The sequence below is a fragment of the Myotis myotis genome, unplaced genomic scaffold (assembly GCF_014108235.1).
Source record: "Myotis myotis isolate mMyoMyo1 unplaced genomic scaffold, mMyoMyo1.p scaffold_m19_p_5, whole genome shotgun sequence".
NCBI lineage: Eukaryota > Metazoa > Chordata > Mammalia > Chiroptera > Vespertilionidae > Myotis > Myotis myotis.
The window spans coordinates 44,542,408-44,569,135 of NW_023416357.1; the positions used below are offsets into that span (position 1 = coordinate 44,542,408).

General features: G+C 34.2%; 1 protein-coding gene across 6 annotated transcripts in view; it reads right to left on the reverse strand.

The window, feature by feature from the left end:
- Positions 1 to 26,728, reverse strand: part of SSBP2 (single stranded DNA binding protein 2) — a 222,080-nt gene that overhangs the window by 16,114 nt on the left and 179,238 nt on the right. For 3 of the 6 annotated variants that reach the window (XM_036308309.1, XM_036308314.1, XM_036308310.1), the window contains 8 exons: positions 25,136 to 25,202; positions 24,771 to 24,841; positions 18,721 to 18,812; positions 13,572 to 13,620; positions 9,434 to 9,469; positions 7,359 to 7,413; positions 6,088 to 6,158; positions 3,063 to 3,141 (listed from right to left, as the gene is read on the reverse strand). In XM_036308309.1, the coding sequence (XP_036164202.1) occupies positions 3,063 to 3,141; positions 6,088 to 6,158; positions 7,359 to 7,413; positions 9,434 to 9,469; positions 13,572 to 13,620; positions 18,721 to 18,812; positions 24,771 to 24,841; positions 25,136 to 25,202 (520 nt within the window). The remainder of the gene's footprint in view (positions 1 to 3,062; positions 3,142 to 6,087; positions 6,159 to 7,358; positions 7,414 to 9,433; positions 9,470 to 13,571; positions 13,621 to 18,720; positions 18,813 to 24,770; positions 24,842 to 25,135; positions 25,203 to 26,728) is intronic. The other 3 variants (XM_036308315.1, XM_036308312.1, XM_036308311.1) reach the window with 1 other exon arrangement.

Consider the following 26,728-nt stretch of genomic DNA (forward strand, 5'->3'; position numbering starts at 1 on the left):
GATAAAATATAAAATGGACATTTTCAATAATACCCAATAAGATTCTGAGCCACATTTGAGCACAATAACCAAAAGCAAAGTATTTTAAATAATATCACATATTTGACAGCAATCAATATTCATAGCAATCTATCAAAAGTAAAATGTCTTCAAAATATAGTATTTTATTTTGATTCTTGGGAGAAATGAATAAACAATACTAATTTCTTATTTAAGTAATGGAATCATACATTATACTTATTGGCATAAAGAAACAACAATCAGATCTTTGCCCAGTATTAGTTTTATTTTAAACTAGAGGACCGATGCACGAAATTCGTACAGAGGGGTGGGGGGAACCTCAGCCCAGCCTGTACCCTCTCGCAATCTGGGACCCCTCGGGGGATGTCTGACTGCCGATTTAGGCCTTATCAGACCTAAACCGGCAGTCAGACATTCCTCCTGCAATTCCCCTCGCTCCTAACCATCTGTCTGCTCGCTCCTTACTGCTTGGCTCGCTGCTGCTTAGCGCTGCTGCGGAGGCAGGAGAGGCTCCTGCCACTGCTGCTGTGCTCGCCAGCCCTGAGCCTGGCTTCTGGCTGAGCGACGCTCCAGCTGTGGGAGCACACTGACCACCAGGGGGCAGGTCCTGTGTTGAGCGTCTGCCCCCTGGTGGTCAGTGTGTATCATAGTGACCGGTTGTTCTGGTAGTTCCACCATAACGGCTGCTGGGCTTTTATTATATAGACTAGAGGCCCGGTGCACAAAAATTTGTGCACTCGGGTGGGTCCTTCAGCCTGGCCTGTGCCCTCTCGCAGTCTGGGCCCCCTCGGGGGCCCCTTCCCCTGGCTGCTGGCTCCAGTTTTCCTCCGGCGCCTGGAACCCAGGCCTTCGCTCTTCACCGGGAGGGGCCCGGGCCCCAGGGGCATGGCGGAGGCTGGCTTGGCGGGCGAGGGGCTTAGCTCCTCACTCGCCACGCGCGGGCCCTGGGGATGTGGCGGAGTGTCCCCATCAGGGGGCTCTCCAACCCCACCAGCCACCCTGGTCTCTGACCAGCATTTGGTCTGAGGGGGTCCCTGCCACTGGCACCACTCGTGTGCTCCACCAGGGGGCAGTGTGCTCTCCATGACCCTGAACTCTCAGAGCAGGGATTCCCATTTTGCCCACCCCTGGCCCCAGGAGAGCCAGGACACCAAACCACAGAATTAACTTCTCACCCAGATTCACTTGCCGCGCGGGCCCCGGGGGCATGGCTGAGGGGCGTGGCTGAGGCCGGCGCGGCAGGCTTCCCTCTTTGCTCTTTGCTCGCCATGCCAGCCTTCGCTCGCTGCTCCTGCCCAGGGCCAGCCGGCTTCGCTCTGTCGCTTGGCGCCTACGTATGCAAAATAACCGCCATCTTTGTTGGTGGTTAACCACCATCTTTCTTGGCAGTTAATTTGCATATCGCCCTGATTAGCCAATGGGAAGCGTAGAGAAGGTACGGTCCATTACCCTTTTTGTCTTTTATTAGATAGGATTATTTTAACAATTAATCTTCCTGACATAAAAATATAATGTTTCATAGTACATCATTCAGTCAACAGTTGCAAATAAAGTTAGGACTTATTAACATGATTAATTTATAAATAAGCAGGCATAATAGCTAAACACTGAATGTACATGTGCAATTATGCACATATGTAAATATGCACAATAAAGTTCATTACAAAAAGTGATAAGCCACATGCCAAGCATATGTGAAACTCTTTTGTAAATTCTATTGTAGTGAATAATATAATTGAGAACCCTTTATGACCAAATGTCATCTTTTTCTGTGGTTAATTCTCTAAATTAAAAGACTGGAAAATAAATTATTTTGCAAGAAATTAGAAAATAAAATTCTAGAATGGTACTGTCTGATAAGACTTTGTGTGATGACGGAAATGTTTTCCTGTGTTGTTCGTTATGGCAGCCATTTGCTAGATGTGGTTCTGTGCACCTGGTATGTGGCAGTGCAACTGGAACTGAACTTGTATTTTATTTATTTTTAATTTAAAATTAAGTAGTCACACATCTAGTGGTTACCATAATTGGACAGTGCAAATTAAGACTTTGAAATATAGGCAAAATAAGTATGCATCCTTTAGAGCAGAAAAATCTACCAATGGGTTGCAAATGATTTCTTGATGATTGAGGTTACATAGCTTTTCAAAGTATCGGAGGAGGTCATTTCCTGACCTTGGTGGGGCTGTGAAATCTGTGTATAATCTAAGTTACTCATGGGCATAGTTTCTCCATCTAAGTAAAAGACGGTCCATTTTCAAAAGAAAAAAAAAAGATCACAAACCTCCATGCCCATCATCAACTCTTACAGTAGTTTATAATACTGTTACTTAAACATATAAACATAGAATATATATATTTTTTTGGTTTTGCATTTGGCCTATGAAGGTGGGCTCTGTGACCTAGTCAATTTTGTACCATTTGTTTCCATCTCTCACTATTGTGAAACTCTGTGTTCACCTTACAGATATTTGGCTTCATTTGGCAAAAAGGCATCCTTTACGAAGTAGGGTTTCAGCTAGTAGTCACACTGCTTGAAATCAGCTCTATCACTGAACACACAAAAATGTGGACAGTTTTCTTTCTTAAGAGAATCATCAAATTATCCAGAATATGATACCAATTTTATTTTAAAATAGAGACAAACATTAAAATACAGAAAAAAGTTAAGATTCTTGCAAAGAACTAGTTGCTCTGAGATTGTATCTAAAGACCTTTGGAAACAGAGATACCAGTTGGGAGGACAGTGCAGTCCTACAGGCAAGAAGGTATGATATATGTCTTTTATCATTAAACACCCAGATTTGATAGGTTAAAGGAAATACCTGTGAATATGAGCTAGGTTAGAATAAATCTCACATTTCTGATTTTCAGTTCATCTACAGTCATCATAAACAATACACTGTAGATTAAACTATCAGGATGAGGTAAAAGATGAAGCATTTCAAAATGAGTTTCTGTATACAGAAGAACTTTGCAAACGATAATACCCACTATGTAGAATTAAGGCTTTGTTTTGAATTTATTTGTAATATCCTTACCTAAAGAGCCATTCATGTGATGTGACTCCATTCCTCCTAATCCACCCATGGGTCCATCTGAACCAGGGCCCATTGGAAACTATTTAAAAAGTGAAGAAAAGAATGATGAGAACATTGAAAACAATTGTTTATATCAATGTTAAAATATCTGTCTTTAACATTTTAAGATAATTCCACAATTTATTTTTATTTTCAAGTTATAGAGATTACTTTCCTGGATTTTTTTCCAGCCTTATAGTCTCTAACTGGACTGTTCTACCTCCCCCATCCCATACTCTCTCTCTCTGTTTGGATCTTCAGACTAATCCTTGTTCAGAACCACATTTTTCTTCTTTAGGTGTCCTCAAGCAGGGAATCTATACAGTCAGTGCAAAGGATAAACATTCTCTTCTATGCTACTGACAAATTGTACTATTGTGAGCAAGAGGTGATTTTGATGAAGTTGCTAAGATGATTAATACCTTACTAATAAGAATGACCCAACATTATTATACCAACATTAACTTTTTTAGCAGACAATCTATTTTTTGTTCAAATGGACATAAGTAATTTCATCTAATAGGTTAAATACAGGGCATGGCAAAAGTAGGTTTATAGTTGTTTGTATAGAAAGTAATACAATAATTAATAAATCACACTACAAGAATAAACTCTGCATTTTGTGTACTTACAACTGAAAACCTACTTTTGCCCCGCCCTTTTCGTTCAGCTCCTTGGGGACAGATGAATATAGCTAATTCTCCTTGGCAGTCTCAACTATGTCAGTTCAATGACAATCATTCTGCAGCAGTTATAATTAACATGTTAAAAAGCAGTGGCATTAACTTATTTTATTTTCAAGTGAAATCTTACTTTAGAAGTCTGGTAAAAAAACAACACAGATGTGAACAGATGTGCTGAGGCAGAGCTGGTGGTGGCGAGCTCATGGCCTGTCCACTCCATCTTTCCCTCATCTCCCTGAAATACTTTTGAGGAAGCTCAGATCCCAGTTTGAAGACAAAGCTATCCATATTATCTTATTTTTGCAGTTAAAACAACCTACTGGAAACACTTGCTCTTAAAATTTCCCATGCCAAAAGCATTTCTTCCATGTTGTATGGTAGAGAATATTGAATGCGATGTGTGCATGTGTATGTGTATTTATGTGTGTAGATCGGGTAGTGGTAGCTACTAATCACATGGGCTTTGGGGGGAAAAGCAATTCCCCCTAACAGATAACCTGTGTACCATCAACTGTGTGGGAATAAGATGGCGATCCGTCATCTACGATGATACGGATCACATGCTTACACATTTTCTCAAAATAATGTCAATTCTGTTTCCGAAAATTTTATTGCCTAAAAGCACATGGATTGATTTTCAGTAAACAACTTGGAATGTGTATGCCTTAACTGGTAAGTCAAAGAAATTAACTTTGAACTTACAATTGCTATTCAGCTTTTGTCAAAAGCATAGTTCTGGGCTTAGAAACTGGTGCTGGTGAGGCCAAGAGTCCATGAACTTATTCTGGTCTTTTTATCTGGACCCCATAGACTATAAGTATATGCACTTGAAGCACAAAAACTCCAGGCCTAGCCCTCAGCAGGAATTTTCTTTTACTACTGCTGGCTGAGATGAATGGCATTTGAAAAAGTGACATGTTCACCTACTGTTCTTGGATCTCTTATCTTTGGATGGAGTTAGAGATCCAGAGTGAAACATACTTGGATGATATCAGCTTAGCTGCCCCCAGAAATGTCTTCAGTACCATATGCTCTGGATTTCCTCCTTTGCTCCCTCCCTTTCAAATACCAAATTTTAAGATATGAAATTGCAGTGTAAAACTTTTTTTTTTTTGCTGAATTTCTAAAATGAACATTGTTCGTTATCATATTTACTATTCTTTAAAATATCTGTGAAAACACGTTTAGACATAATTGATAGTTAATTGTTTATTTTCCTTAAAAACAATTTACTTGATTCTATAAAGAGAACAGTGATAACTGGAGGCAGTATTGCTTATCAGACACAATTATGCAAGCCACAAATGTGAACTTGCATAAGTAAATTTAGATTTACTAGCAGCCATACTTAACAAGTAAAAGGAAATAGTTGAGGTTAATTTTAATAATATATTTTATATCAAAATTATTATCACTTCAACATATAGTCGATATACAAATTTTAATGAGATATTTTACATTATTTTTTTATACTAAGCCCTCAGTGTGATATTGCCAGCACATCTCCTTTCAAATTAGCCACTTTTAAGTACCATCCATACTGGACAGATTCCCAGTTTCCCAGTTTCCCTTTGTCTTTACTGCAAGGAAGCTCCATTATAATAATTATTTCATTCTCAGTTTTCGGTACTTATGAAAATTCCTTTATGCCTCCTGCTTTTTCTTTAATTGAACTACCCTATATTTATATGTACATATCTGTGTAGTAACTACATTCTGTTAGAAATATCTTTTTGTTTACATGTAGGTCTTGTATCACAGATAAATAAAATATCATTTTCTTGTAAGTTTTTGTGGAAAAAAAATCACAATCATATGCTTTACTAAAACATCCAAATTCTTTCAGCAGAACTGCCTCAGGTCCATATTTAAACTCTGGATTTCAAAATCTAGAGAAAAATAAGTATATCCAACTTCCTTATTTATTGTCAAGTTTCTCAAGAGAAAAAAAATAATAAAATAACGATCACAATGAAGAAATTAGTGATGCTAAAATGAGGTAACAATTATACATTACCTGTCATTTTCAAATAGTATTAATTATTAAGTACTTGAGATAGAATAAGACTATACACCAACATTTTATAATTAATTAGGTTTAGTTTTAATTTAAATTATATTGATATGAAATATTTCATATATGTTATATATTACATTTTTTCAACTCAGAACGTAAGAATTTTATTTTCTTGATATCCAATAAGCACCTGGATTATAAAATATAAACCTTAAAGAGTATCCCAGAAATGGAATGCACTAAGAGTTTGAATACATTACAAAATTTTTTAAAAATTCATACTTACATTAGGCCTGTTAGGTCCAGGAGGTACTGCATTCATTAAAGTATACATGTTGTCTCCAGAGTTGGTTGAATCTGAAACAAAATATTACTTAATTAATATCTTTCTTTATAATCTATATCTAACTCATCACAAAGTAATAATCGAAGATGATCTGGACACCGCACTATTGTCTGTGTCCATAGGCTATGCATATATGCATATAAATTCCCCAGTTAATGGTTAATCTCTCCCCACCCACTCTTACACCTTGCCTTCCCTCTGAGATTGGTCAGTCTGTTCTATGCTTGTGTCTCTGGATCTATTTGCTCCTCAGTTTATTTTGTTCATTAGATTCACATATGAGTGAGATCATGTGATACTTGTCTTTCTCTGACCGACTTATTTTGCTTAGCATGATACTCTCCAGGTCCCTATGCTGTCTCAAAGGTAAGAGATCCTTTTTTCATATACTGCTGACTACTATTCCATTGTGTAAATGTACCACAGCTTTTTTTACCCACCCATCTACTGATGGGCACTTGGGCTATTTCCATGTCTTAGCTATTGTAAATTGCACTGCTATGAACGTAGGGGTGCATATATTCTTTCTGATTGGTGTATCAGGTTTCTTAGGATATAATCCTAGAAGTGGGATCACTGGGTCAAATGGCAGTTTCACATTTAATTTTTTTTCAGGAAACTCCATACTGCTTTCCATAGTGGCTGCATCAGTCTGCATTCCCACCAGCATTATTAAATAATGATTACAGGAATACTCAGATATTTTAGTTTAGAAGATTAAAAAAATTTTCCACACTACATGGTAGATCTATTAGCTAATTAATAAATACCTACAGATATGCGGGATAAATAATATTGTAGGTACATGTACATCTATCTTAGTAAGATAATAGATTGGTAGGTCAGATTTGCTATATTAAACCTAGTGGATCCATGCATTTGATGTGTTAACTTATGCAGAATTTTTCTAAGTTTTGAGATTTTGATCTTTTCCACAGTCTCAAGGAATCTTTTAGACAGATAATCATTGGACAATTCATACAGATCAATACAATTTGCACCCTGATTATATGTTACTTACATAACAGAAATTTTCTAAATGCTTAAAGTATTTGAACAATAGGTGCTTAAGAACACGATTTCTTCCTATTTGCTACCTCTACTCTATTCCTTATCCATCAATGAGACAATGAATAGTACTAACTTTCAGAACAATTTCTCTATTTTATTCTAATAATCAAATGCCAATGTGGCTAGTCTGATTACAATACCTGCTGGACTAGGCATGATGGGTGTTCCCGGTGGCCCTCCACCTCCCGGAGGACCCTATATAATTATACAAAATTTCAGTAAAAGTAAGGCATTTAATTGAATAATATAAATAAAAACATAAGAAAAGTAAGACTTATTTTAATAGTGATGCAATTTGAAAATAACAGAGAAAATTAATTTTCTCCATAATTTATTTTCTTTTAACGTATAGTCATTTTAATCTTATGCAAAGTATAATTCAGTTTAAGTATGTTGAGATTGTTTTGACAAGTTTCCCAAAACAATGAGCCTGTAAACTGACTTATTATTCATGACTTAATCACACCAGATATAATGAGGTTAAGGAGAAGCCATTTAATCAGGTCTTTACAAATCCATAAAAGAGGAGTAATTCATGTGTATTTGTGATTTAGGTTATTGTATTTTTCTTATGGTTTGTATCCATGGCTCTTATAGGAAATTAACAACCAAAAGATATTTCTGTTTAAGAAATACACTGATTCTATTTCTTTCTTCTATCAGTGTCAAGTAAACCTTCTGGAGCATTGCACCTTCACCTATCACACCAATCAGAAATGAGAGGCAATGGTGACTAATGCTGTGGGTTACTAAGGCTGTAGCTACACAGTCCACCTGAAACGGAGATTAGGTCACTCTAAAATTATTCAGTAATTTCAGATGTACAGTAGTCAAAATAACTAGTAAGTGGCTAAAGTTTGACTTCATCCTGAGTGTGCAGACAGAGTCTATTAATTATTTCAAATGACATATGTAGTTGGTATTTAATAAGCAATTTAAATTCCTATTTAAATAAACGTCTTTAATTTCATAAAACTACACGGTGTCCCAAAATGTATACACACTTTGAATAATTATTAATTCCAATAGGTGAAATCTGAAAATAAATAAAAAAACATCAATTGAGCTATCAGCTATTAAGTGTGTGTACATATTTTGGGATACCTCATATACAGCAGGCTTATTCTTAAGTGATTTTAAGAAAAAATAGGTTTTATTTTCTTTTAACGTATAGTCATTTTAATCTTATGCAAAGTATAATTCAGTTTTATCCCTTTTCTTTTTACTTTCATTTTTGTTTCATAGAAAATGTGAAAAACATGAGACTTCTTCAGTTTGTGTAACTTAAGGAAACAATGCGTGCAGGTCCAGTGCGGCATGAGCTTTTCACTATATTCATACCACACTATTCCATGGAGGGCAAAGTCCTCCCTTTTCCTACTCCCGTTAGCCACCACTTCTGAAAATTTCTTCAGGAAAGATTTTCCTTTTTACAGTTTTATCCTTGCTTCCCTGTTAGGCATTTCTCCTTAAAAACAGGGTGGGGCAAAAGTAGGTTTACAGTTGTGAGTATATGAAACTCAGAGTTGATTCTTGTGTGATTATTTATTAGTTAATGTATTATTTTCCATATGGACAACTGTAAATCTACTTTTTCCCCACCCTGTGTCATAATGGCCTTGAGATGCATCAAGGATTTATTGTAATGATGGTTAAAAGGTCATTTGCAAGTTCAAGAGCTCATGTAAAATCTGCTCATTTGACTTGAGGTATATATGAATTATTTAAAACATTTTAATAAGTACTAAATGTTAGTAAGAAAAGTATTTTAAATTTCTAAGAATGGAAAAATGACTTAAATATCCCTCCTCATTACCAGTCATTTTTCTGCTATTTGGTAATCTTTGTGATTGGGAGAGTTAAAGAAGTAGGGGTGTAGATTATTCTCCTGAAGAACTGCAAATTCAAGCATATCATTGTGTAACTGGGGAAGGCTTTCTCCATGATTGGGCAGAGTGTATTGCACAGGTTTACAGAAACATATGCTAAAGTAAGACACAGTACTCAGGGCAATCTTGGCCAGATTGATAACTGTTTCACTAATGAACATCAACATATGTACTGAGGTTGGCAGACGAAACAACTCAACACAAATCAGATGTTCACATCTTGGCCAGTACACAGGGGGCTCTTCTTAACATCTGGACAACGATTTCATTGCCCAAATAAAACGTAACACCAATTCTTATGAGCAAAGAAACCCAAATGTACTTACTACATAGTTCCCAGGAGATGCTGAGGAGTATGGGATCTGGAACATAAACAGGACAAAAGAAAAGAAAAGTTTGCTTTTTGTAGCAGTATCGAGAAGGACCTAAAATGACTGACTCTATTTTCTAACTTTCATCAAGTTGTTTTTTTAAAAAAATTTAAATAGTTTTTTATTGATTTCAAAGAGGAAGGGAGAGGGAGAGAGAGAGACAGAAATATCAATGATGAGAGAGAATCATCGGTTAGCTGCCTCCTGCAGGACCCACACTAGGGAACGAATCTGTAACCCAGGCATGTGCCCCAACCAGGAAGCGAACTGTGAACTCCTGGTTCATAGATCGACACTCAACCACTGAGCAACACTGGCTTGGCCTATCAAGTTTTAAAATGTATCACAAAGGATAGTAATGGAAAAGGCATTTTTATCTGAGTGCTAGAAAACTCAATAAATGCAATATTTTCTTGAATTTACAAAAAAGAGTAGACTTTAGTCAGGAGGAGTTTAGACAGAATTCCAGCTAGCTTTAAGTTATATTGGTTTCAGGCCAGTTGTACTCACTGCTTGATACTAATGACACATTTTGTAATTAGAAAGATATATATTCGTGCAGCTAAAAACCAGAAAGCAGAGTTCTTCAAATTAGTAGCTTTTACAGATGCAACTTCTAATTTATGTGTATTCTGAGATACAGTGTTTTTTTTCTTAAAGACAGGTTTCAGGGTACTACATTCATGCAGTACCTAATACATAGACCTCATCTTTCCCCCTTTCCTTTCTAATTAACACTAGAAAATATTATAATAAATGCAAAAGATTTTGTTAGTATAAGTCTCCAAAGACTACTAATTTGTGAGGACCAGACATAGGTAACAAATTCCCTCTTTCTCTTCAAATTAAACTCTGAACCAAGTGCTTTTCTAGAGAATAAAAGATGTCAATATAACACTGCTATGATAATTTTAAAAATAAAAACTGGAAAACATATAAAAATAAGTTAAATCCAAGTATTTTCTTTCTTCACACAAGCTGACTTGCTTACTTACATGAAGATTCTGCCCACCCAGAAGAGGCATGTTTGCCTTTTTCTGAATAAAGCCAATAAATTTTTATCTTCCTGCAGTCAGCCAGCTAGGGCCAGAACAGGACCTTTAGCATAGCAAACAGAATATAGTGCCTGTACCTGTAGCCCTCCTTCGACCCCAACACCTTCCATATAATTAAACATAGAAAGAATATGAGACCATATTCTTTTTATATTTTAAGCAGAAGGCAGTACAACAAAGCTATGGTTTTCTATTGGTGAATAGGTCTTTGATTGGGGAAATATTTCATATTGTTATTTGAAAATTCTCTCCTCATTGACTGGTGTCCTTGATTTGCCTTAAGTAAAAACCACGTGTCTCTGAGGCCCTTGGTTGGTCTGCCTATGGGTAACTCGGCACTGCAGATGGCCATTGCCAGGGCGCCCCGCATCACTGATGATGAGTACGACTTCCACAGTGAGTACTGGGCAATAAATATTCACTCAACTTGGTGAGTGAAAACAACTTTGCTCTCTTGGGCCCCTTTGAGTTCATGATCTACTGTCCACCCTTTGCTTTGTATTATTTTGAACTTGTGCATCTGCCCTCTTCAAATGACCAACTTAACCATTGGCTCCAATTTTTATCTCCCTATAACTGGCTCATGTTCTTCGCCTCTCTCTTTTGCCTACCATCATTCCTAAGAAATTTCAAAATACACTCTAACCACCAATCTTTGGCATTTACATTTCATTGCCTTCCTTTATAATATTTCAATCAAAATCTCCGATCACAATTCTTCCATGTTTACTAAGTCCATTTTTCCCTACTAGCTTCCTACTAAATTGCCTCTGCCACTCCCCATGCCCCTGTCAGCATTTTATTTCCTTCCCCGATATCTTAAATTCATTAGCCCAAAGCCTACTTTGTTTATTTCCACTATCTGACTACCTTTTCTGTTTTATAGTAGGGATTTCCTGGAAAGAAACAAAACAAACTTGACAAGGTCCCAAATGTAATCATGTTATCCAGCTTCAATCTAGTCTTCAAGTATGTGGAAGCATTTTGGAAGCCTTTATGGAAGCCCTGAAGCATTTCAGTAGTGTGCCAGTAAATCCTGCAAACTCCTGGAGGGTGGGGGATGGAGGGTTGAGGGGGGGGGGGTGAGGGCCCATGTTGTAGTCAATTTCTGTGGTGTAAAAATTCCCATATGGCAGATTTCAAGCTACCAGTGATTGATAATCAGCTCACAAAATTCCTGAATATTTAACAATTGACTTTTGTAAGCTGCCTGTCATGATGATTATACCATCCTGAGTTGGTACCTTCTGTCATACATTAAAGGCATCAAATTCTTGCTATGCCTTCATCTTCTGCTCAATACTTTATTATTTATAAATTTAATTTTTTATCCATTTATGTCTGGTAGAAAAAAATATCTTTCTGTTTGTTTCCAAAGCTAGCCTCTCCTGACCATCCCATTTCTCCCAAGTCCTTGCTCCTTTTATATTTTTAATTTTCCCCACTTCATGGCTCTTCAAATACAGTTAAATATAGTAAACATTTGAAAATACTTAAAATATTTATCTCATCTAGTTGTTCAATGTATTTCCATTTTTGCCCTGTTGAGCTCTTTGATTTTGGCTTATCCTTGCCATTCCTGCTTTATATTCTTTGATACCCTCATTAAAACAAAAGGAACATTTGGGCTCCTACCCCTAGCATTTTACTGAATCTGCACTCTTGAAAGTTACCAGTAGTATCTGACAGCTTAGCATGAGAGAAATAAAATATAACAATGTAGGAAGAAGTATTATGTGGGTACAGAAGGTATATTTGAGCTGGGCAGCTGAGACTTATGGAGAGTTGGGTGACCACCAGAAAAAGAACAGCATGAAAGACGAAAGAAAGAAAGAAAGAAAGAAAGAAAGAAAGAAAGAAAGAAAGAAAGAAAGAAAGAAAGGAAGAAGAAAAAAGTGAAAGTGTATAGTTTATTAGAGAAATGATTATGTGATTTTATTTTTATTTTTTTTATTTTTTGTTAATTCTCACCCAAGGATATTTTTTCATTGATTTTTAGAGAGGCTGGTAATATAAGTTATTTTTTCTCTCTAAAAATATGGCAGTTACTTGAGAAGAAAGTGGTTTTTGCTTTAGAATAGCAATGGATTTAGGATGATTCTTCCTACCCAACACACACCTCACTTCAAATTTTCTTGAAGTTTAAATTAACCTTATTCATTGACCAGTTTCATGTTGCTTTGGCAGTAAGGCTGCCACTGTTAGCCAGTGAAGGCATCTCAGTGTATATTAGAAAAGGCATCCCCTCTGGGCAGATGTCCATAGACTTCACAAGCTGTATTTCAGTCTTTTGCTAATACTCCCTTGGTTCAGGCACCTCTGTGAAGTGCACACACTACACATACATACACAGCAGACCTCGCTCACATAATGAACACAAGATTTCAAAGTCAAGAAGGAGAAATATCTGCAGGATCATTAAATAAAAATCATATTAATTTTAAGATTGTAAATTTACTTTTCAACCTGTGCGTACTTTATGTGACCTTATTGAGAGAAAACTATTTGTGCAAACCACTGCCACAAAACATGTAAGGAAAATCCCAGATAGATGTGTAAGGATGGCAGTTTAGCCCACAGGCCCAAGGCAAATGCACATTTACTTCCTGGGGCAGCAAAGGAGCAAACCTAGGTGTAACTAGTACAGAAAATATAATCATAAAAACCCTGATTGAGATTGATCTAATCTGACAATTTAGTGATTATACAGTTATTTTAGAAGATCAAATTGTTTTATAATAAATCATTTTACATAAATCACATCATTTTATAGGTTACTTAAATGGTATACTTAAGTCACACTGTTTGTCTTTATTTTTGAAGGTCTGTTAATCTACACAGAATGCTTGTTTACATTAGATCTTAAGTAAAAAATTACAATTATGAATATTTAAAAGAATATACACAAAATATATAGTTTTGAATGATTACCTTTTAATAAGATTAAATGTAACCAACTACAGGGCTTTCAAAAGCAACAGACTTTTGTTGTTAAATACTAAAAAGTGCAAAGAAAATTTAAAAATACATATACTCACTGAATTGGCATTTGTTGGGTTTGGCCAAGGTCTGCCACCACCTGGACCCCTACAAGATAATATGATAAATAAAATTTTTTAACTTATGCTTTGAATGTTTCACAGTACCATAAAATATTTACATTTACAATACAGTCACCAGGAAGTTCTAGTTCGACAATGAAACTGCTCTCTTTATACTTATTTTCACAGCTTTTTCTTTTTTTTTTCTAGTGTGTAAGATAAGAACATTTTTTACTTTTCCTGAAAACAACAAAAGCTATAGGGATTGTAAATTATGAAACAATTTTATCATTTCACAACACAATTTTCTTTCCAAATCAAACTATTTTTAATAAGCCCAGTTTCACTTTAATATTAAGTGCAGTTATTGTAATAACTACTAAAAGTCGTGATCACCTATATCAGTAAATATATACATATACTTAAATCATTAAAAAACACACTATTGAAGTAAAAAATATTAATTATGAAATAGGTACAATAAAATATAATCTTGTAACATCAATATAACTACCCCCTGTATCTCATTAAAAATAAAAATAAAATTATTTGTAAAATATCTAATACATAAAAGTGATTGCTCTTTTTAAGCTACAAACAAATAAGTATACACAAAAGTGTCTAAATTTGCCCTCTTTTTAAAAAATCACAGATTATCACATATTACATTATACATTTATATATCAACCTATCTTTCAGTGATAATGACAATTTAGTTACTATTAAACAAGAGAACCATTTCTTGTTGTAATAATTGTAGTGGAACACAGTGGCCAGAGTAAATCTTGGGAAAAATAGGAGGTAACCCATACCAATGTATGCCAATATATTACTTAATTTTAGGGTGAAGGAGAATGATTTATATTCTACAGCCTAAAAGAACATCAAATTTTAAAAACAAAATTAATGCCTAATTAAGTCAGCAAAGTTCCTTGTCTTCATGCTTTGGTATTAAGTATACCTGAACAAATACTGCCTGAAAAAACGTAGACTACTGACAGTCCTCTGTAGTTAGGGTCACTGAAAATTCTCCTTTCCCTCTAATGGCAGTGAGAATTTTTAACTAAGAAAAAGTCCCCTTATTCTTATTCTGTGGTTTGTAAATTCTACCTTAATTACTTTTCATATGGTTTGTTTGATGTTAAATAAAATACAATAAAGAAATTGAGAAATATTTATCTGAAAACAACATAAAATATACTATATCCACATAATTGCAAAAAAATTGTATACAATTATGTTATATATTATGTTTAAATAACAACTGTATGAGTAATGTATATGTAAAGGAAAATATTTTATTTGTTATTTTACAATTTGTTTAATGTTATATTAACATGCGAAATTAAATGTTAAACATTTTACTTAATTGAATAAAAAAACACAATTAACCAGTTAACTGCCACGATATTTTGAATTTAATTAAAAAAGGTCTGCCGTTTGCATCTATAGACACTTACGGCATACAAATGGTTAAATAACATTAAATTAGATGTTAAATATTAAATTTATTATAAGTAACAAAATACTTTTCATACATTTCAATCACTTGACAAATACCAATCTAATCTCAGCACACTATGTATTTCATATTAAATTACATTTTAATATAACTGGTTAAGTATTCATATGGATAAACTGAAGTTCCCCAACTTTACCATTGCATTTGAAAAACATTTCAAGTTTCATAAAAGCACTAAATAAAGTGGGGGTTACAGTAGTGAGTAGTTCTATTAGGACAACTACTAAGCTCAGTAATTCCCAGTACTTTTGAGGGCCATCAGTATCATCAAGAAAATAATCTACAATCTATAACATAGGCATTATTTCAAATAAAAATTTCATTTCAAAATAAAGAGAAAAAATGGAATTTAAAAAGTCTGTATGTCTTAGTAAGGGTATGTGGATATGATAAAATCAAAGCAACCATGATCACCGTGTAGAAAAATCCTCTTTTGTTTTGTAATTCACAGTCATTTTATTACCAGATAACAATTACATACACTTTATGATTCTGTATGATATGAATAGAACAAGAAGGTCTAGACTAGAGTCTTTGAAATACCACATCCTTTGTTTCTATAAATACCAAGGTGTACAACATTGCATCAGAAATGCTTTAATGCTGAATCCTAAATTCTTTGGGAATTTGTAAAAATGTAGTTAATTAAAATATATAGTTTTCTTTAACAACAATCTATAATGCATTTGAACACATTTACATTGGTTTATAAATTCTACCTTAAGTTACTGAAATTGACATTAAGTTTTTACTTTTACAGATATAACTAGTTATAGAAACAATGAAAGTATATATTATTTAATTTTTAAATGATACTACAAATAATTCATCCTGAGTTTAGAGTATGAAATGTAAAAATTATATCAGAATAATCGAATTTTTGGAGGTGACCCACTTTTTTAACAACAAAATTATTAAAATTCTGTTTCAAATGGTGTTTTCTTCAATAAAGAGATCAAGTGGCTAGTTAAAATACAGTATTTAATTACTTTAGTGACCAGGGTTTGGTATTTTTCATTGTCATTAAACTTTCATGGCAAGCAAAAAAAGTGATAAGCTAAAGAAAACTCATCCAGATAATGGTTCTCTGGCAGGTCCCTCCTGACCCAACAGTCAAGTATCTTAGACTATTAAAAATGTAGCTTAAGCTAACGCTGTTATAATGCCATTTCCTTTAATTTTTAAGATACCCAACATGTAAAAAAGTAAAATGAAGAAATAACAGAAATACTTATTTGTCAAAACACTTATTTGTCAAAACAGTAAGATTTATTTTGTTTAAAAGATAATAAGTTATGAAGTAAATTTCAATAAAGTTTACCCTATTGAGTACAATGGAGATAATGTTTTTTTAAATGTCTCTTTAAATTCACTTTTAATATTTCTTTAAATTCACTTTGTTGGGGCCAATATCAATACAAAAATTAATCTCTCTGGTTTGATCTTCCATACATGAGAACTTTCCCTGTTAGAGGGACATATATACAAGTGTAAACACATACATATTTACATTTCATCATCCTTGAAGGAATACCAATTTACAGAAAATTGAAAATGATGTAGGACCCTGAATAAAAGTCAATAGTAACAAATGATGGAAATCTAAGTCTGTAAGGCTTAAAGGTTCTTTAAACATCAGAAATTATATAAGTAGTAACGTATTATATAATAAAAATATTTTAAAGTATCTGGGTATATTTAAATGAGAAACCCAAATTCAAAGAAACAAAAATAATTATATTAAAACTAGAGACCCAGTGTATGACATTCATGAACTGGTGGGTGGGGTGCTTCCTTCAGCCTGACCTGAACCCTCTCGCAGTCTGGGACCCCTTGGAAAATGTCCACCTAAGCCAGCACGCGGACAACCCCCAAGGGGTCCTTAGCGCTGCCTTGGAGGTGGAAGAGGCTCCCACCACCTCCACTGTGTTTGCCAGCCATGAGCCCGGCTTCTGGCTGAGTGGCACTCCCCCTGTGGGAGCACACTGACCACCAGGAGGCAGCTCCTGTGTTGAGCATCTGCCCTCTGGTGGTCAGTGCGCATCATAGCGACTGGTCGTTCCGCCGTTCGGTCGATTTACATATTAGGTTTTTATTGTATAGGATTTTCATCCATATTTTTAGTCTTCATACTCTAGGGAATTAAATGTACCCATATATATCTATTTAAGTATGTGTAATAAAGGAACTAGACAATTTAACAGCTATTTGGGTCTCATAATTATGTGTGTATTTAATTATAACAAAGGGTCATAAAATATTATATGCATTCTTAATATTTAATGATAATTATGGATTGATCATGGTATTCAAAATGTATACTCCTTACATGTATATATAGTATTCAAAATTATATTCCTTAAAAGCTATTACATTTTAAAGTTAGAATCTTAGGTAGTAAATTTTATATACATACCTAAATCTTCAGCTTTGATATCAGCACAAAATATCACTCACTCCTTGCAGCAACCATTAATAAAGGCTAGGCCTTTGAGGGACTTAAGAAAAGTTAAACTTCATGTCTATCCATTTTTACTTTAAAAGTGAAAATATGTGATAGGAAAATTTGACCTACTTTTCCTCTTTGTTCTGTTACTTTTCAGTCTGGCTGATACCCACCTATTAACCTATTTTCTATTTTAGGCAAAAATGCTTTACATGAAAATCCCTATGTGTATATCACAGTATATCTTCAATGCCATTAAATGATGGCAGAGTTGTTTAATTTGATATGTAAGTGACCAAAACATGGATGATGGAAACAGACTAGAGGAGACTACCCACAACCCTATATTAAACATCTTCATAATTTCTGTAAGCTTTCTTTAAGCCACATCATGGAATTGATCCTCTAGTTAACTAATCAAAGTCACTAACAACAATCTTGAAGGAATCCTAATTTACAGGAATCCTAATTTACAGTTTATAGAACTGTGAGGGCAACTTGGATAATTAAAAATTCCTTAACAAATTGCATGATATTGGCTAATAGAAACAACCCACTGTCTTTGGGCTTAAAAGGCCTTTTCATAAAAACCAACCAACAAAAAAACCAAACTGTTTACTCTTTATCTAAGTGCACCTTGATTTTTCAAAAGGAAATTCACCCTACACTATGGAAGTTCTTTAGTATAGAAGATATTACCAGAGAGAATTCTTTCTGTGTTGAGAGTGGGCCCAACAAAGCAAAAGGCACATATAGAAGAGCTGGGAATGCTACTCTTAGGACTCACTAGGTACCTATTAAAATGAAGTTACCAATATTCAATTGTTCACTTCTGTAGAGTTAAGAAAAGTATGATCTCTTCATACTTTTGTGTAGATGATATGGAGACTACGTATTTATTTATTTAAAAACTTCATTTCTATGATAATTAAATAAAATATAAAAGAAAAAAGAAACAGGCTAAAAGTTGGCATTTATGGCATCTGAAAATGGAAAAGAAATGAAAGGTACAAGGGAAGGAAGAAAACCATAGAGAATATGTTCTGAAAAATGAAGCAAACACTATAGCTCATGCTTACTCCACTTTTACACCTCCCAGAACTGAAGAGCTCAAACTGTCTTACAAATCAGTGTGGCTTTTGAAGACGGAAAATAGGATAATACAGCATTTTGCTTACATGTTCATTCCGGGCATCCCAGGGCCACCTAAAGCATTCAGTGGGGGTCTCATTGCACCTCCATAGTTCTGTAATGATAACCAAGGGTCAGACTACCACAAAACAAAAAAACAAAACCAAAGAGGAGGGGGGAAAGAAAGGAGATCAGGTTAATGATTTCCCTACACAACTCCTGACTGGATAAGGCCTGTGCAATTCATTCTCTGAAGGGTCCACTCTTGTACTTTTGCTTCTATTTTAACAATTACTTTGGTTTGTGTCTTTTAAAAATTATGTAAATATGTAAGGTCATTGTAGCATGTTAAATGATTAAGGTATACTTGCAATGATATTTAACATATCTTTATTAATTTGCATATCTGTACAACAGTGAACTTTAAAACATTTCACAAATTTCAAAAGGTTTTTAAAGAAAATACTTAGTCAACATGTTTGAAATTGTCAGACCCTGAACATTTACATAAAGTCTGGAAAAAAATACCTCCAGGTGAACTCAACAAAAGAAAGTTGAATGCAAACTTCTGTTCACAAAATAATATATCCAACACAGAAATGCACTAATACCAATGTACAAAAATATATGAAAACTAAGATAAACTCCGAATATGTATGCATAAATTATGATTCAATAGGTTTCTATCATTCAAATGATAAAAATATTTTAATGTTTTAACATGCATATATTAGTTTACTTTAATTTCCATAAGAGCCAAATGACTGAAGTTACCATTAAGAATAACCATTCTTATTATTTCAATAAATGTATATTTATAAGCAATTTTATCTGCTCCTATTAGTTCAATAACTATTTCTATTAGGAATCCCAAATATTTTCTATTATGTCATGATAGATCTCAGAAGTGCCTGGGTAACTCATGTTGAACTTCACATGAATGTTTCCACTGGTTACCACTTCATGCTCAGCACGTCGGACAGTACACTGAATATTCTCTCTCAGGACTGCCCTTTACATTACTTTCCTCAGTCTGTGGAATGACCTCCACACAACAGTCTGGGCCAAGAATCTCCACGAGCTTTGATATCTCTTCATTTTCTTTCAATTCCTGTATCCCGTGAGTTACCACAATCTATTGATTCTACCTGTGAAACAACTCTTGAAGTGGGGCTCTCCTTGTAACACTAACATTTGTCATTTACTGAGACTACTTTACTGTCTTAATTGGTCTCTCTGACTCAGCCTCTCCCTCTCCCAATCTATTCTCCATACTGCCCTCTAAAACTCTGGTCCTAAAACTTAGTTTTCTACAAGTCATTTAAAAGCCATGATGACCGCACTGCCTATCAAATATAGACTCAACTCCTCAGCATGGCTCTGTGGGGTTATTCACATATTTCCTGCCCTCATTTCCTACAATTCTTACCTTCTTCCCCTCATCCCAGCTACATCCTGCAACCTACAGAGTATCTTGTGATTCAGAAACAAGCAATATAAATTTATTCGTGTCAACTCATGTGCTGTGGCCGTTTGTATAGTAGGTGTTAAGATGACAAAGAAATATTCAATGAAGAAAGTTTGTTAACTCCAGAGAGTAAGCCACAGTTTATAAGTAATTTATTTACTTACATGCTATTCTCATTGTTTATTTCTTTTACTTTCAGGAAATCTTACTTAAACATCCTGATTTTGTGGGCTACGGGACAGTAGAATGGTTTCTATCCACACTTTGAGGATAGCTATTTCCTTAACCTCTGGATCAAGCATGGTGGAGGCAGTGATAGTATTAGCAAGGAGAAGAATGTCATTGGGAAAAAATCTGAATGGTAAAGTATAATAGAAATGCTACACAAGGAAAGTTTCCCCTTAGTTTTGGTCTTAGAAGATCTGTGTTTTTTTGTTTGTTTGTTTGTTTTTTGTTGTTGTTGTTGTTTTTTTAAAATATATTTTATTGACTTTTTACAGAGAGGAAGGGAGAGGGAGAGAGAGTTAGAAACATCGATGAGAGAGAAACATCGATCAGCTGCCTCCTGCACACCCCCTACTGGGGATGTGCCTGCAACCAAGGTACATGCCCTTAACTGGAATCGAACCTGGGACCTTTCAGTTCGCAGGCTGACGCTCTATCCACTGAGCCAAACAGGTTAGGGCGACGACCTGTGTTTTATAGTATCAAGGAAAACATCAGTCTTCCTCATAGCTCTGGACCCAGAAAGACACCCCCGGCCCCATTTCCTCTGCTCCTCTTTCTACATGTGTGATCTTGGGCCAGTGATCCTCCCAATGATCCGTTACACCTTAATTTCCTTATCTATAGAGTGATAATGTCTTTTCCCTTGTATGCTTGTGGGAGGATAAAATGAGATCATATAAACATCTATGATAGTGCTTGGTATATTAAAAGCATGATACCTGGTGCTCCAAAATTATAGCTGCTATTTTTTGTCACCATTAATAAGGGACCAACTTTAAATGAGTTCTCATCAGCTTCCCTTGAGCTCTCAAGCCTAACAGAAGTACTTAGCTTCTTTATGTAATGACTCCCTGATAGAGTATGCATATTTCCTTTCTACATTGTTTTTCTGCTGCATAATAGTTTTTCTTTATGTTTCTGCTCCTCCTGCTAAACAGCGAGCACCTTTTACTCCTCTTTGTATACCCAGTGCTCAAGTGTCACAGGAAGAAAGAAATTATTCAACATATAATTTGATAGATTTATAAAATATTTACATTTTGTGATTAATTTGAAGCAAAAAGAAAACAGGAATATAAGAAAGAATAACAACTAGCTTTCCAAGTGGTATCAACAAAGGCAGAATAGAAAGAGCTAATTTAGAATCGCTGAATTTTAAAGTTGATGGCAGCTATACAATTCCATCTGGTTAATCTCACTCTCAATGCAATGTTCCTGACAAAATGGCTCTTCAGACTCTGCTTGGAAAGTTTACAGAGATTTTCCATGATTGGGCAGTTTAATTTCTAGAAATTTCTCCCTTATCCTGAACTAAATTCTACCTCCCATCTTATATTTGAAAATACAGAAATCCGTTTACTCTCTCTTTACATGACAGCCCATCACGTATTTCCATCTCACCATTTTTCCACCTCCAATATCTGAGTTGGAAATCATAGTATATTTTCATTTGTATGTAAATCAGTTAGCCTTTAGATTTCTAGAAGAACTAGAAATAGTTGGGTATTCTTGATGAATTTTTCTGTTAATTACATGGCACCTGCTGAGTATAAGAACACAGACAAGCTAAGTATTTCTTAGCACAAAAGCAAGTAAAAAATGACTTCAAATTTTGGTATTAGGAAAGTGATTTTTCTTGATTAAATAGATAATTTTGCTTTTCTATTAAAAAGATAGTGATATCATTTTAAAAAATCATGTGTTACCACTGAACTTTTAATTTAAAATAGATTAATAGGTGGGAAAAATATGCCAGGATTTAGAGCAAACTTTTATTTCTCCATCCATGCAATAAATATTAATCACATGTTTACTATTGTCCTAGGGGTGTACTTTACCTAAATCAGCAGTGTATAAGAATCACTAAACAATATATAGTTCTTTGTTCTAGTAATTAAATTATTCCAATAGGTAACTATTATCCCTCTTCACCACACTAATCTAAAGCTCAAAAAATAATGGCAATAGTACCTATAATAAGAACAAGATGTACATTTTGTTTGTGCATAAAGCCAGAAACAACATTATGCTTCTATAATTCAACTACAAAAAAAGCAGGTGCATTCCACTCTTAGGTGGCATCTGTATGATTAAATGTCTGTTATGAAAGTTGTTTTCCTATTTTCTTTCAAGAAACACAACTAACCTTTACTACACATTTCACAGTTTATAATGCCTATATTTTATATAGCAGGTGTTATGAGTAAATACCTCACAAGAATTCCCCATTCCAAATGATTTTTACCTCGCTTTTTATCTATTATTCATTCATATGATTCCTGTTTTCATTTAAGTAAATGAAATTTACTTTTTTTACAAAATGAGTGTAGGTATTTCTGGCTTCTTAGGTAAACTCACACAAAACACTTCATTTCCCTCAAATTATATAGAATTAGATAGCAAGGATACCAATCCAAATGGAAGAAATAAACTACTTTCTTTGGGTTTGAATATGCAAAGAAAGATTCACACTTATATCATAAACTTATTAAAACTCATTAATAAGAGATTACTAACCATAAATATGCTATCTTACATTGAATTTTTTACTTGTAACAAAACATACAGTTATTTTTATTTATTTTATTTTTAAATATATTTTATTGATTTTTTACAGAGAGGAAGGGAGAGAGATAGAGAGTTGGAAACGTCGATGAGAGAGAAACATCGATCAGCTGCCTCCTGCACATCTCCTACTGGGGATGTGCCCGCAACCCAGGTACATGCCCTTGACCGGAATCGAACCTGGGACCTTTCAGTCCGCAGGCCGACGCTCTATCCACTGAGCCAAACTGGTTTCGGCCATACAGTTATTTTTAAACCAAAACATAGACCGGTATGCTTTTTATTTCAAACACTGCAAAATAGACTCTTAAGTCAGACTCTAGTTTTCAAACTATTAAAAATATTGGTCTAGGAATGACAAAAGTATAAAGAGCAGCTATCTGAAAAGTAAGTGAACTGAATTAAGTCTGATTAAATTATAGGCATGCAGTTTTGATGTGTCTTTAAAATATAGCTTTTATGGAAATCTTTTGGAAAAAAAGCCTTTACATTCTGTGTAGCCAAATTGGTTGGTTTAGTTCATTAAATACTTAGTTTATTAAAAACTTCTGTATATTCAATCAATGAAATATCCTATAGATTTTATGAATTCTAATTACTATTAATAGCTTAATGATGGTCACAAATTATTATTGCTAACATGAGTAAGAACAGGGAAAATAATTTTAAATATTGAAATCAGATTTTTATAAGATCTTAAGAAAGCACATAAAGACGAGCCTAAATGAAAGAAATTATTTTTCTGACTGAATATCTCACATATATTTAATTTAATGAAAGAAATTATTCTTTCCTGAGTATCTCACTATCTCATAGTATTTTTCCCCATGTAATACGGTATTTCTGAAAAATTAGGTTATATGAACTTCATGTTTCAATACAGTTCAATCATTTATTACTGTATATTGGTTAAAAACTCCTGGGTGTTAGATTCTAAATCTCTGACTCCTTTGGCCACACAACAAAATCTTAAGTTTTAAAAGTAGATACATGAAACAATTCTGAAAACTGTCACTAATAATGTTTTTCTTGAAAAGGACAAATAAAATAAATTAATGCATTCTTTTAACCAGTGTTATGACATGCTAACCTCTGACCCATGAGGTAGAAATTTTAAATTCTGGATTTGGATTAGTTTCTTTGAAATATAACATTATAAAATTAATTTCTACCCCATGCAGTTTTTACAAGGAAGACAAAAAAGATATTTCAGCCAAAATAAATAATATCCTGGAACAGCATACTTAAGAAATGTCACCAACAGCTAGGATAGATTTGACCTCAGTGTATACTTCTGGGAAATTTTGATAGAGAAATGGGCTAACATCTGATGTTTACTGATAGCGCTATGCTTGTTCAGCAAGACAAATTTCCAATGGTTATTTCTAAATGATTCTCTATTATTTCGATGTTCTATAAAGAAATATGGTAGTATAAAATAGTCAATGACATCCTCCCAAAGACAGAGAAATATTTTATATTGTTTATTTTATTTAATATTTTTAACCACTTAATTTATATGGCTGCTATCTTTTATAACAATTTTCTATAAATTTTAATATATTTCCTCAATATAACTAACAAAGGGCAATAGTTATCTTTTTATAATAATTACTATTATGTATTTTCTTAAATGTACTGAATGCATATGTGACAGCACCTGTAAATATGGTTTGCTGCTACATCAATTTAGATGTTACAGATATTATATTCTCAAGAGCCTAACAACTGTATTATATCAAGCCTTTAAGACATACAACAAAACCCAGGAAATAACATAGTTTGTTTATATAAAATAAAGGCAAAAAACTCAGCGTTTACTTTCTGATTATTTACCTGTGGTCCTAAGGGCACCATTCCTCTTGGAGGAGTCATTCTCTGCATTGGCCCACCCATATTTGGATGTCCTAAAATAAAAGTAGGGAGGCATTAGCTAGGAAATGAGCATGGGTGCCAAACCAGAGGCTAGGAGTCTCCTCTCTGCGTGGTGCTTAATTATTCTGTTTCTTATGTTATCACTGCCTTCATCATTATGCATAATTAAGACTTAGCTAAAAATATAAATCACTTGGCCATGCCATCTGCAAAAATGCAACTGGTATAATTATGGAAGATTTATTCAAATGAAAAATTCCTTAAAAGAATAAAAGATTTCCTTTGAGATTCTGCACATCTATTTCACTTTTACTTTAAACAGTCACCTTGTTGTCGAGTTGGGTCCATTCCACTGGGAAGTAATGGCTGACTTCCTGGGACACCTCCAAGTGCCTAGCATTTTTAGTAAAAACAAAATAAAAAGCAGTATTTTAAATATTTATAAAACAAGGGCTTTAACAAGTCTCTTTTAAAATTCCTATAATTACATAATGCATTTGATTATTTCACAAGATTTGTTATATTTCACATTCATTTATAAACTTTATAGGTCTAAAAACCTAATATAAGTTCTTAGTTCTAAAATATCCTGGCAAGCAAAATAAGCATTTTGGGGGAACAAATATCTAGGCAAAAAGTTGTCCCACATTTTTCAAAGAAGTATAATGCCTTTGCTCCAAATTAATTTACTAAGGGTACTGAGATAAGTAATTTTGCTTCTTAAATATAAGCTCTGTTTCTACAGATTCTTTTACTCATTTGGGATTGCAAGAGCAGCAGGACTAAAATGCCAAGGGGCTAATGAATATTTTTTTGGAGTCACATTTTCCCTAAGAAACTATTAATAAAAATAATATTCCAATTAAGTTCACACAATTTGGCTGCATCAAAAAGGACAACTAGAACGGAAGAAGATGGAGGTTAACAGACAGAGCTTATTTATGCAGGTGCAAAGCAGGATACATACTGAACTGCAAGTTTCCATAGTTGTCTGAGCAGCTGTTAGAGCTGAACAAAGCTGTAAGCGATTTAAACCCATTGATCTTATGAAGTATATACGTATACATATATATACATAATCCTGACAATTGGCAAGATTTTACAAAGATTCATTCATTTAACTTTAAGCAGGATAAATCTTATCCAATTACTTATAATTTCAAGTTATTTCAAAAGAATTTAATATTAAAGAATTTATATATGTAGATCAGAACTCTTTACTTAACAATTACTTAGGATACAGTAGAGAGCTGTCATTTCTCAAGCCATTTTATAATTACTTGAATTTTTTTTGTTTACAAGCACACTCAATATATATTTATTGAATTCCTGCTTAACCTTTCCAGCCTAATTTCTTGCCATTGCCACACTGACATTCTAATTTCTAGCCATACCAAATTTCTTTCCATTTTTTTCAATTCATGCATTCAATCAACAATAATGTCTAATTGTCAATCATAAAAAATAAAATAAGAACTAAAACTAGACTCTCTCCTCTCAAGGTGCTCACAGACCCTAACGTGCCTATTGCTGACATATTTTCGATCCCAGATTCGGGATCACTTCCTAACAAAATTCTTTCCTACAAACACAGTCTGGGGTAAGTTTTCCTTCTATTTGCTTTAAAATATGTGTAATTGTTTTTAAAGTTCAAACTTACAGAAAAATTGCACAATTGGTATAAAGATTTCCACACACCCTGACACAAATTGCTCAATTGTTGACATTTCACCACATTTGCCCCATCGCCCTTTCTCCTTCTTTCTCTATGCTTTTATCCTAAGTCTTTTCAGAACCAAGTGGGAGCAAGTCACAAATATTGTCTCCATCACACCAAAGTACTGCAGAATATAATTTCTAAACATGGATATTCTCCTATATCACCACAGCACAACTTCTCAAGACAGGAAATCCACAGA